Source organism: Cygnus olor, chromosome 10 (genome assembly GCF_009769625.2).
Source record: "Cygnus olor isolate bCygOlo1 chromosome 10, bCygOlo1.pri.v2, whole genome shotgun sequence".
Lineage (NCBI taxonomy): Eukaryota > Metazoa > Chordata > Aves > Anseriformes > Anatidae > Cygnus > Cygnus olor.
Genome location: NC_049178.1, coordinates 20,672,407 through 20,685,249, shown reverse-complemented (window position 1 = coordinate 20,685,249; position 12,843 = coordinate 20,672,407). Strand labels below are relative to the sequence as shown.

General features: G+C 45.0%; 1 protein-coding gene across 7 annotated transcripts in view; it reads right to left on the bottom strand.

Moving 5' to 3' along the window:
* Window positions 1-12,843, bottom strand: part of ITPR1 (inositol 1,4,5-trisphosphate receptor type 1) — a 169,406-nt gene that overhangs the window by 53,108 nt on the left and 103,455 nt on the right. For 3 of the 7 annotated variants that reach the window (XM_040569062.1, XM_040569064.1, XM_040569059.1), the window contains 3 exons: window positions 11,466-11,513; window positions 8,010-8,142; window positions 6,442-6,632 (listed from right to left, as the gene is read on the bottom strand). The exons of 1 other annotated variant lie outside the window; for it this stretch is intronic. In XM_040569062.1, the coding sequence (XP_040424996.1) occupies window positions 6,442-6,632; window positions 8,010-8,142; window positions 11,466-11,513 (372 nt within the window). The remainder of the gene's footprint in view (window positions 1-6,441; window positions 6,633-8,009; window positions 8,143-11,465; window positions 11,514-12,843) is intronic. 3 more of the 7 variants (XM_040569063.1, XM_040569065.1, XM_040569060.1) reach the window with 1 other exon arrangement.

The window sequence follows — 12,843 nt, the reverse complement described above, 5'->3', positions numbered from 1 at the left end:
TCAGCACTTTTTCTCACGTTCTATCTGGACGAGGAGTTCTCAGACTGGAAATCAAGAGACTTTTTTTTTCAGTGATCAAAAGTTCTCAAGTGCTATTCACAGAAGTTTAGTGACCCAACAATATTCTTGCCTCTGAAGCATTTACCACCACGTACAGTTTTATGTGCTCGCAGGTATCTATGACTGCTGCATAGCCTGCAAGAAGTACATTTGGTTAAAAAGTCCAAACCACAAACCCCAAAACACCGTTATGTCACTAAATCTATGTTTTGAATTACCAATACCTTCTGTATCATTTTGCCAAATTTTCTCCTGATTTTGGAGGACAATTGCAGCGACGGAGAAAAACCCTAAGTGTCTTGGCAGCAAACAGGGCAGTACACATCCAGGCCAACAGAGAAAGGGAAAAAAAAACGGAACAGGTTGACTGGCGTGTTCCAGCTATTTCACTGCTGTTTTCCTTAGCATCGCTTACCCTTCAGTTTTGTCACTGCTTCGCAGCCAGCACTACAGGAAGCTGAAGGGCACAGATCTGTCTCAAAGTTACTGCCTCGTAAAAGAAGAGCTGCGGCTGGCAGCAGTAAAAGTGACCGCTGGGGCTGCCACGTCTGTGCACTGCAATGGGCTGGGCCTCCCCGCGGCAGCGTCCCAGAGGGTTTTGAGAGCCGTATATTGGAATATTTGTACTTAGCTTTTGGGATTCTCATGGCTCCCACGTTGTTCTTAGCACAAGGCCAGAACCTGAAATGCTTCTCAGCGCGTCTGGGCACTCCCAATACCAAGACAAAAGTGCACTGACTAGGTGTCCTCTCTGCGCCTGGTTAGCAACCTGGTTCACTTGGGTCCTGCTTCAGTCCTGTGCACCAGAAATACACCAGATAGGAGTTGGACAAGTCTGGATTCAACTCCTTTTCGTGCAAATATGCAATTACTTAATAACAATCAATCATCGCTGGACAGTCTGAGGCACAGAGTTTCGCAAAGGAGACTGCAATTCACCTTGCTGGAGTTTGGTTGCTGGTGGTAGCACACGAGGAGAAAAGGCAACCAAGCTGAAGCACGTTACATGGTGCAAGACAGAGCTGAAGGCAGGAGCATTGTGTCAGTCACTGGGCAGCGACTGCTCACATTAAAGCTAGGAGCAAATCCCATTTCTATTCTGAAAAATAATCACCTCTTCCTTGGTACTGACTCCCTTTACCATGTCTTGTGTTTGCAGCGTACCGTGGCTGAAGGGGTGAGGGAGAGGCAACGCTGCACGTCGAAGTGGTAGCTCTGCATCACATCGCTTTGGGGTAGCACTTGAAAATGCCTTAACGTCATCAACCTCACTTTACCTTCCCTTGCTAAATACCAACGTGTGTGGGTAATTTGTCACATAATCTAACTTTTGAGAAGATCCCTAATTAAACCAGCGGACCAAACTCTCCACGGAGAGGTGGTTATGTAAGGGACTTCACTTGTCGGTAACTTCCATGGACCTCGGAAACCTGAAACTCCGCGGAGGTGAAGCAGAGTATATGGCGCATATAATTTTTATTTGGCAGATGAGAGACAAGTGCTACAGGAGAAGTCCTCAGCAATTTTCTTCACTGTCATTCATTTGCCGGGATTGCTTTAACCAAGGAAAACTCGCTGTGTTGCAGGTTGCGCAAGGAACGGACCATCCTTTGATCTCTCTAAAGGAGCAGCAGCTCTGCGGTAAGCATGCCTATGAGCAATGGCAACGGCCACGCAAGCTCCTGCGAGGCACGCCCAAGCCAGCACCCGCGGGGATGGGTGCCATACACCCGCTGCCAGTGCCCCAGCTGGGGGCACGCTGCTCACCCCTCAAATCTGGGAGCAGAGCATGGGGCCAGCAGGGCACCTGCCCTCCCAGGGCTGCCCTGCGCAGAACCGCTGACGCGAGCTCTCTCGAGGCGGATGCTGAGGGTTATATAAATTAATAAAGGGGTTTATATAATTTTCAGTTCAGTGAACAGTACCATTTGTCAAGTTAATTCGCTGCTCGGCTTTGACCGTGCGGTTCCACCTCCGCTCCTGCCTCGTTACAAACGAGGGCAGGCTTCCCATCGGAGCCGGGAGCTGTGGCTGGCGGGAGCAGGCAGCTCACCGGGCACAGCTCCGGCACCGCCACCAGCACCTGTTACCAAAGCACCTGGCCCTGTTTCCAAACGTATTCAAAAAAACAACACTGAGAAGTTTCCGTCCAGAGAGCTCTAAGTGGGCAAAGACCTGTCTTTCTCCCCAGACAGTAAATTTATCACATCCATGTTCACTCCCAACAACAAAACACCGAGCAGCTGGGATTAAACGTGCCGTACGCTTCCCTCTTAGCCTATTGCCTAAGATAAACCAGGAATATTTTTTCTTGTCCTGCTTCTCCCCCACGTTAATTTTCTTAACAATACAATAAAAATCACTCCTGCCTATTATAATAAGGAACATTTCTAGATTTGCTTTTCTGCTAGAGTTGGCAACCACCTACTTTGCCTAGCCTTAATATTGGCCCTGCATACACGTAATGAAGCAGTAACACCTATTCCAGTTATCCCTTTCCAACATCACAGGGATCTGTTCTCCCACTAAAGCTCATGGGAGTCACCCGGGAACTCCCATTATTAACCATATTACAAACGTCACGTGCAAGTTCCTGTGTGTCAGTACAGACTTTTGCTTAACTTCAGGCTGAACTCATTTCCCGTGTGAAAACCTGGAGTTAAGAAAATGCCATGCAGGGGCGACATATTTCTGGCTGTACTGCCAAAAAGCCTTTTTACATAACCTGTCCCTATCCCACTAGTTTCCTATTCTCAAAGGACTGTAGATATAAGCAATTTAAGTTTAGTCAAAATTATTCAGATGGAGCACAGAATGAGCTTATTCAGAATACTATAAACGAAGAGCTGCTAATAGTAACCAAAAAAACGTGAAATGACGATGAGCTCTGTTAGAGCCCAAAGACAAAGCTAGTCGACTTGGCTAGGGTGACTTTCACAATGACAAACGTATCTGATGCAAATTGAACACAATTATTAGTCCAGTGACTGTAGATGACTCTTCCGCTGCCAGTTACTGGAAACTGCCATAGAATTTCAGAAAATCCACTCTGCAGGTTGCAGAGGTTGTGAAGCCCCACCTGATCTGCAAAACTCACAGAAAGAATACAGATTAGAGAAAGATCAGGATAAAAGACCACAGAGAGCACTGGGTTCATTTTCATAAGTGCACCTAGTTTCATAAGCATGTCTAGTTTCCATAAGCAGACAAAAAATTTTGCAGTGCTTTTTGTAGAAATAAAGTCTTACTAAATAGGAGACCATCACGCTGCTATACCATTATTAAATCTGTACTGTAGTGAAAGACTGCTTCACAAAAACCACCAGATTTGAAGCTGTGCAGGCTAGTGACTGCTCTCCTGCAGGGAGTACTGCCTCTGCAGAATTGCTAACAGCTAGGTTTCAGCCGGAGCCTTCGGTATTTTCTGGGTGAGCAGATAAGCCAGCTCACTATGCGAAGAGAGAAAAGCTTGGTTACATGAATTTATTGTCTCAAGATGCCAGTTTAACTTGGGCATCATTCAGCAATCACTTGGGGAGATAGAGAACAGAAATTGTGATTTTACTAAAGAGCAAACCTCCAAGTTCGCTTTGATTCACCAGCGTCGAGCCAGCTGTTCTCCCAGAAATTAGGCTTTGTGGTTGGTGTTTTTCTACATTAAAGTTTTATTTACTTGGCTTTCATGACTCATTACTACTGAAAGATGAGAGAGCTGAGTAAGTGCCACTCCTGACTGATGTTGTGGTAGTCTCCATGGGCCCTGACTGTGCTGGAGATCGTGCAAGCAAAGCAAGGCCCCGGGGAACAGATTAACCAAGGCAGAGGTAACCCAGGGAATATTGCGCACTGATAAACCTCCTTTTTTGTCTTTTGCTGTCAGGCTGCTGGACTGGGACCACTTCACAGGATATTTTCAATAAAGTCTCCTCTGTACTTCCCATGCATGAGTAAGAGCTCCTGGGTGTGTCCAAGACCTCAGCCTTACACAGCATTAGCTGTAGGCATCAGAAAGCGATTTGGTTCCTAAAACATTCTGTACTCAAAAGCAACTAGGTCCATAATCCCCAACCCCTCGCTGTTCCATTACAGCACGTACACACATGGACAAAGCAACTCCTGGCTGCCCAGAACATTTTTCTAAAGGTAAAGGCAGCCACTAAGCACTTTTTCCTGAGTGGGAAAGGATGGAAAATAGTTACTCTGGCTTGTCGGAAGTAACGTCTATAAAGGCAGGAGTGCAGCATAAACTGGCAGGACCCTAACGCACGGGTGCGAGAGAGCTCTGCCATTTGCTGTAACCACTGTACGACAACAGCTCGCTCCTAACCACGTAATTATTTCACAGACTCCCAACCTGCAGCTATAGGCAGCAAATGCAAACTAAAAAAACCCTTGCTTTTCGGTGAAAGAGGTGTCTCTGGACGTGGATGGAAGATTTCCCTGTTTGTTTTGACCCAAGGAGCTAAGGAATCTGCTTCCAACTCTAACAATTCGTGCACAGCAGGGAAGTGACTCTGCTCACTCCATTAGTTCTGGGTTCCAGGACAAGCAAAGGCTCTCTCCGTTTCAGGCTGGTGCAGTATTTGTTTTTCCTTCCAGCACAGCAGTGTGAGGTTACCTGAGGCTACCTGTGAGCGAGGAAGATGAAAGCTCAGCTTCCTTCAGATCTGAAGAGAGCAGGAAATTGAAAGGAGTGACTCTCCCCATGGAATGTTAATCCTGTGACTGCATTTTAAGATGACATGGGATTTTAAATGCTTTGTTCCCACTTTGTCTTTTGCAAAGGTGCTTCACTCTAGAGCACATATACAGGGAAAAAAGAAGGTACTGATTACAGAGCCAAGAGATGAAGGAACCCGAAAAGATTCTCTCCCCTCTCAGCAGAAGTTTGCGTGAAAACAAGGTGGTGCTGCTGTAGATGCAGTTTAAGTTTTAATCATAATCATCAATTATAACCGGTCAGAACTCAGCCTCATGTTACACTTGATCAAGTCTCACCGCACAGTGCTACCCAGAGGAAAGTGCTGCTCTTTTGCACATCTCTGGTCAGGTTTTACACAGACCTTTTCTATAGCACTGAATCTGTTGCTGCTGGCAGGCTGGTTTTCCATCAGATCAACTCTCTCCACAGCTGCACAAGCCATACAAAGGAGGGGACAAACAGAGCTAACCAGAACGGGACTAGCTGCTTTGGCTACTGCCCACAGTTATATTAGATCAAGCACAACGTGGAGCACTGCCGCTGGTCTGTTCCACATTTATCACAGAAGCTGCCACAGAGGTCTAGCAAGAATAACGTTGTCATTGTGGTGGCTCTTAGCCCTTGTAGCCACTGCAACAATACCAGAGACCAACTGCATGCTTTGGGTAGTTTGCTTTTCAGGACAGTAACAAATAAAGGACTGGGGAGTGGTTATATTGTACTGGGAACACTGGGGCACATATATAAGGTTTTCTTAGTCCTATTTGTCCAAGCTCTTCCGAAAACTTTACCTGGATCCTGATTTAAGTACCTAAATAGTTGTTCCTCATTAGGTTGCAGCACAAATAGTATCAAGTTGTAAGCCTAACTCTGTATGTGTATCAAATGCTTGAACATATTTATCTGAAAGTAACAACCTGTAGAATTGACCTTCTTAAACAAATCACTGATTGTTTTCTTCAGGCATGAAACAAATGGCAGGAGGGTGAGGAAACGGAAAACAAACTCTGGAACAGCTATGCACAAGGACCATTGTCCAAGACTGTTTGCAAGCAGAACAAACACAAAGTCAAAAAATTAGATATTACATATTTAATAATCTTTGTAGTCATATTTTGCCGTAATAAGGTTTTCTTTCTGTTTGGAAGAATACCCTATTTCTGAAATGCAGCGAGTTAGTTGCTGTACGTTCACTAAAATCCATACCAGGTACAGTTCTCATTTAAGGACACCAAATTTGTATTCAAAACACCGAAATGAAGTACAACATGATAACAGGAGAACAGTGGTGGCCTGCAGTGGTATGGAGCCATACAGTGGTATTTTAAATTCTGATCTGAAATGTAAGACCTATAGTTGTTAAAGTCTCAAAGCATCTTGCAGTTGCTTAAACTTATTCGTAAAAGCAGTCATATTAACTTACGGTACAAAGCTGTTTTGTTATACATTCATACCTCTGTATTGCCCTGGGAAATACCTCAATTACCTAGTGCCCATGCAAACATTTAATAAGTTAACTTTTGCATGGTAGACACTGATATTTCCCTTAATTACAGGTCAAAGATCATTTACTCATTTCCCCTCCCATCTCCTTAATCTCTTCAAGTTTCCTGGATCTCAAAAATATTTCCCTTCCCGACATGTTTTAGTTAGAAGCTTAACGTTTTCCATTTTCCTACCTGTATTGTAGTGTTCCCACCTTCCAGAAGGGCAATGGCAAGTAGGATACTCTCATGGAAGACTCTGTCACTGGTGGCATTCATGATGAGGTCTATGACCAGGTTGGATGCACCTTCTTTATCCAGATGACACTGGACATCTGCCAAACTCATCTCACCTCGGCTCATTGAACTTGATCCAGAGCTTCCTCCTATAAAGGTGATCATGACAGCCTGAGATTCAAATCCTGCTACCCTACAGTGATGGCACCTCTCTTCTGGCTTAAATTATTAAGTATCCTGAATGGCACATGTTTATTAACAGTGATGAACTCAACTCCTGGCATTTCTGCAAGTGTTTTTAACTTAGAGGGCAGATGGGACGCATCATACGACGGGCACTTAATGCTGCTTTAATGTGTGCGAGGCTCTTAAGTCCTGAAGAAGAAAGCTCGGGCTGTCAAGCAGAAATAGTTCTTGCCACTATCACCCTCACTGCTAGCAGAAGTTGGAAAGAGGGCTGGTGTACTGAAAGAGGATTCTGGAAGCAGAATGGATTCAGAGATACAAAGAGGTAAAAGCTCAGTGGTACCAGCAAAGTGATGGAGAAAAGGCAAGACAAATTCCAGCAGATGGCAAAGCCAACGCTATGCTTCTGTACAATTACAGAAGCATAAAAATTCATGGATGAAACAGATCAAACAAGATAAAGCACACAAGATTTGGTAGAAGAGGCAGAAAGAACAAGAACTGAAGCAAAATGATCTAGAAAGCGAAAGAGTATCACAGCAGGCAGCACTACGCAAAGGCAAATGTAATTACAGCTCAACTTAAAAATGAGGGAGGGATTTTTTTGTTTTGTTTGTTTCTGATCAGACCTGCCTTCAACGGGATTACCGACAGTCGTTAGAGGCAAAACCCACTGAATGGTGTTTGATGAAAACATGCCTAACTGACTTTTTTAGCAATGGTTTCAAATTAAATAAACTGCACTCTACAGTTGACTTCAAACCTGATTTTTGCTCATCTTACCCTGCAATCTCTCCGTAATGCAACAAAATGCTTTTGTTTTAGATATGGTTAATCTGACATCCCTATGAGCGCATCTCCCAGGTATTATTGCAAACGTTAAATTGATCAGATTTCCTAAGTACATCCATTCAAAGCAAGACTACAAAATCCAAGACACCCCAGGAAAGTCTCTAGAAAGCATAAAAAAAAAGCTCAGCCTCCTTAACTCTGAAGTATGTTCTCAAATGCAGTCAGGAAAACAAGAACACTACTCTCATCTGCGTAAGGAAAAAGCAGTTTACGTGATTAGAGACAGGAGAGCCATGTTCTGCTCAGCTTAAAGTGAAATCCCTCAAGGAGAGTTGAAACACTGGAGTTTCCAAAGCCAGGGAAAACGTGGGATTAAGAGTTCCTCCCCGACCGCTGTGGGTAATTTTTTTGTTGTTGTTGGTTTTCATTTGTTTGTTTTGTATTTCACAGAAACAGAACAGTAAGGGAAAAGTCTGAGGGGAAAAGACTTTGACGTGCAAGACACCGACGGGCCGCGCGGACGGACAGACAGACGCGCCGTGTCCTACCTCCTGCCCCGGCCTTGCTGGCGCCGCCAGCTGAGAGGGGGCCATTGCCGAAGCTGGTGAGACTCTCCCGCCGTCCCGCAGGCCGCACGTTGCCGTAGTAACGGTTGACCAAGACTTGCCTGAGGGCCTCACCCTTGATTCAAAGAGGATAACCAAGTCATGATTCGAGCTTAGGGAAGAAATACGCCAGCAACACGCGGTACAGGAGGAGCGCTGTTACCATGAGCCTACTCGCAGCGAGGTGGGGGACCCGAGACCCCGGAGATTTGGAAAGATCTACTGGGCATCCCCTGGGGTTCACAGGCAGGCTGGGAGGTTGCACAGGGCTCAAATAAGATTAAGGGTTCCCAGCACCAGAAACAGCTACAGTCCAGATTTTCCTAATGCTTTCTAGCCAGATTTTATTTTCAGCCTGTTTTGTTTTCCTTTTCAAATTGAGGACTATTGTCTGTCTTAAGTGTGAAAAAAAAAATCTGTACAGCACCAAGATGAAATAAAGAGGAGGATCAGAGAAATACTCCCATTAGAACCGGTTATCTGAGCAAGCAACCCCATCTCCTCAGACCTAGCCTCTCTTGCCGCCCACCGGAGCGCTACAGCACGGCACTCCCCTCTCCCTCCCCGCCACCAGCCTGCGGAGCACGGCACCGCCGCCAGCCACCCAGCGGGGACCCGAGCGCTCCCCGCCGCGCCCCGGCTCTTTGTTCCCCGTCACGCCAGCAGTCAGCACCCGAGCACATGAGCCCGCGGGCACCGCGGGGCAGCGGTCCTCGGATAACCCCAGCGTCCCAGCCCCGCGCGGCCCGGGGACACCCGGCACGGCTGCGCAAAGCACGCGCTGCTGCCGTCAGCAGAAGTCGGAGGAGATCCAAGCAGCTCCCAGGTTGAACGTTAACCTGCGGACCCTGCGCTGTGCTCGCTGAAGTCTTCTCAAGAATCCCCGGTAATTTAGAGAGCGGTAGAAAAGCCGGCTGTACCGCCAGCAGTAGGCAGATGCAGAAACACCGCGGCTGGGCTAACAGATTTTTACAAGGCCTTTGTGCATTAAGAGAGACAGGTAATTGTTTTAACTGTGAGCTGCTGCTCTGCTACTGGGGGTGTGCTGTGACTGCAGCAGTGCCACACTGAGCCGCTGTCGGAGAGGGAACATGGGATTTATTTCCTGAGGACTCCAAAAAATTTGAACTAGGCAACAATGATTTCAGACAAAACACGCTTGATGCTTACTTTCAGCTGTATTTCAAACCAAATTAGTAGTCTGGCTGTGGATTCAAAATGTCATCAACTACAGGGCTCAATATTAGCTGTCAAAAAAGCAAAGCCTCCTTCCTTAAACTTTCACAAGAGGCCTTTAAAACACACGTAAGTAAATGGAGCAACGCGTGTGTGCGCCAGCTGCCTCAGCCAGAGCCCAGCCCTGCCGCAGCCAGACTGCTTTTGAGATGAAGCCAGCACTCACAGAACATAGCTTAGGTAAAGCCTTACATCCCCGTGCGCTGGAAAGACAAAAAACCTGTCAGAAACTAATAATCCTCGACCAAATCGCTCCCGAGCTGAGGAAGCCCACCCGCGGCTGCAGCTCGTGCCCTGGCAGCCAGCAGGCGCTCCCACCGCCCGGCAGGGCGAGGGCTGCAGCGCGGGAGCTGCGTTTTACAGAATCAGATGGGGACGGGGAAATGACAGGGAGACGAGATGAAGATAAGCACTAAGAGAGCTTTCCAACCAGCTGCTTCCAAAAGTCAGAAGGAAGAAAAAAAGGCAAGTTCTTTTGGAAACAAAAGTAGAAGAAAACCGGTCCTTTTCCAAGGGACATCCACTTGCTGTCACTGCTTGGGCCAAACTGTGAACATGCGGCAAAGGCAAGAGACTAATTCCAGGGCCCCAGCAAACTCATCCCAGAGGAGCTACTTTGACTGACAACGACAAGATAGTGTTTAGTACACGCTGTAGTGCCTTACCCACTCTTTCTGCTCTCAGTCTGGCAGGTAAGGAAAGATACATGACAGAACAAGGCCAAGACAAGCAAAAAAAAAAAACCCCGACACCTTAACTACATCTTTCTTCTACATGTGTACTGATTAGAGAGGAAACTAGATACTTACAGAGCCCTATGCCAAAACCAAGTCACAGCTGAGCTCTCCCGTTACCTTTTTCTCTTCTGTTAAGCTGACTAGCAGTTGTCACAGCAACTGGCATTTAAAAGCAGGAATTTTTACTACTTACTACAAAGATCAAAACGCACATCTGACTACAAGAACTGCTGTTTGGTAAGCTCCACCTCATCCCAAGTCCAGAAGGGTAACTCAAGCTCATGGGATTGTCCCTAGGCTTTCCTCCTAGCCCACTGCAGAGCAGAAGGTAACTTCTATTCCATGCTCAAAATGGTTCACGTGAGTGGGGAGACCTGAGCGGAGCTCCTGCACCTCGGACAGACCTGCTGCACCTCTGCTGTCTGTGCCTGTGGTTACCCAAAGCAGGACAAGCAAGCAGAAAATACAAGTGGAAACACGTTATCAAGCATTTGCTGGTTTTAGTCTGAAAGCATGCTGATCCACTGTTTCAGAGGTTTGGCAATCCATTCCCACATTCGGTATCATTTAAAATTCTAACTGGGAATAAAAACTTCACCATTTACTATAAAATTATTCAAAAACACTGTGTTAGCTAATAAGCGTATGAAAATGTGATCAAAATAAAGGAGAAAAATGTTAAGAAATGTTATAATTAATTCAGCTGTGCTGCTTGGCTTCAGAACAGTTCTTTAACCATCCTGTTACTGTTATACACCACTTTGACGTGTACAATATGCAAACAAATATCAGATGTTTGGCGGCAGCGAGAAAAATCAAATATGCTACCTACTAGCATTCAGTTTCATCTGCATTCATCAGCAACTAACAGTAAGCAACATACAAACGGTATTAAACATATCGGTAAAACAGATGCAATATACAGTTCAGGTGTTATCAAAAACCTGTTATGACCTGTAAAATGGGGAATCTTTAATAAAATTTAAGAGCGTAGCAGTTAGGAGTTGCTACTTTTCTGTTCTGAGCTACAAGAGCACAATAAATTAAGAAATGTGCTAACAATGTTGATTTGGCAGCTTGATTGTTTATGAAGGGGGCAGGTAGGGCCAAAGCAAGCAAACTCCACAGGCACTGAATAATCTCACTGTAATTTTGCGATCATCACCAAAGGGAGTGCTTTAAGAAGTGTGAACAGACTAGAGCAGGATCTGAGGTTTAATCCTGAGCAGCCAAGCACTTGCCCCTTCCACTGAACACAACAGAAAGTGCCCCCATACCCTGTTTTGTAAGCACAGCTGCTAGTTTTGGATTTTCTGACAGACTGGCAAACAGTTAACCACAGAAGTGTCTTACGTAACTTAAACTTCACTGTTTAAAAGGAAAAGGTAGAGAATTAGTTCTGAATGTGCTTGACTGCTGTACATACCCTTCTATGATCCTCCAGTTGCCTCTGTGGTAGACTTTGATCAAGCTCCTGCTGTACACGCAGAAATTTCATTTTAAAGGAGAACAACACTAGAGACACTAACATCTTTGCACTCATGGAAAATATTCAGGGAAGTCACAGCTGAAAGCAACGGGGAAATGAGGAAGACCAACCGACAAGCTAACTAAATAAAACATCAGCCCCTAATTAGCTCCCACAGTACTTAACCAGTCTGCTCTGACACTCGCCAGCAGACCACCATGGCATGCACATATGCCAACACATTCTCAGGGACTTAAAGAAAATACAGAGTCTACCTAATTTTACAGGTACCACACGACAGTTCAAGAACTCAAACCATGCATTATGCCCATGCATACATATACACATATACACACACGTACACACACACACTTCTGGTGGAAGTGTAGGCACTTTAACATGTCTGATTGTGGTCAAGGAAGCTCTTTTGAGATTGTGGAGGGCCTCTGACAAAACCCACAGGGTTTTCATTCCAATGCTGTGGACTTCAGTAGAGATTTCACTGATTTATTGGAAGAAGTCCCTTGGCACGTGCCTATTTCCAAATCAAGTCTCTCATATTTTAGGTATTAGGTATGTAAAGGAAGTAAATTTTCAGGAACTTCGTACAGACTTGAACTTCCACTTTGGAAACCTAAAGTACTTCAAGTTCTTGTTGCTTTGAAGCATTCTGAAAATGTGGAAATATTCTGAAACCACTCTATACAGGGACCCATCTTAAACCAGGAGCCATCTTCCAGACATCTCAAAGTCATTCTATGACCACTGAGAGTTTTGGCTTCTATTTAAGTACTATTCCACAAAAATTACAAGTACAAAGATTTAAAGCATCACAAACTTCATTTTTCTTTGTTATTTCAAAACATACATAAAAACTTCACACTTAAATACATCAGAGAATCAACGTCCTCCTAGATTAAGACTTCATTGTTGTTTCACTGAAATTTGCACTGATACAGCACCCGGATGTGAAATCTATTGATGCCACCTCCAGGCATCCCATTAATTCCAAAAGAACTTGAGATTTCGTAAATTCTCACATTCCTTTTTTTTTTTTTTTTTTTTCAAATCTGCCTTAGGCCACCTGATGCTGGCGTGTCTCATAAATGAAATGCTCCTAGATATCCAATTCACTAAAGAGCTAGGAACCTTCTTGGTGTGAAGTGACAATTAACAGTTTCAAACGGGACACCCAGCTGCTCTGGAATTATGAAAATTCCACTAACTTCTTTTTTTTACCTCTATTTCCTTAAAGGCTTTAAATATGTAAGATAAGGGGAAACCAAAATTCTTTATAGGGAATCATAGAAATGAAGTCTTATTTTGCTGAGGGGAG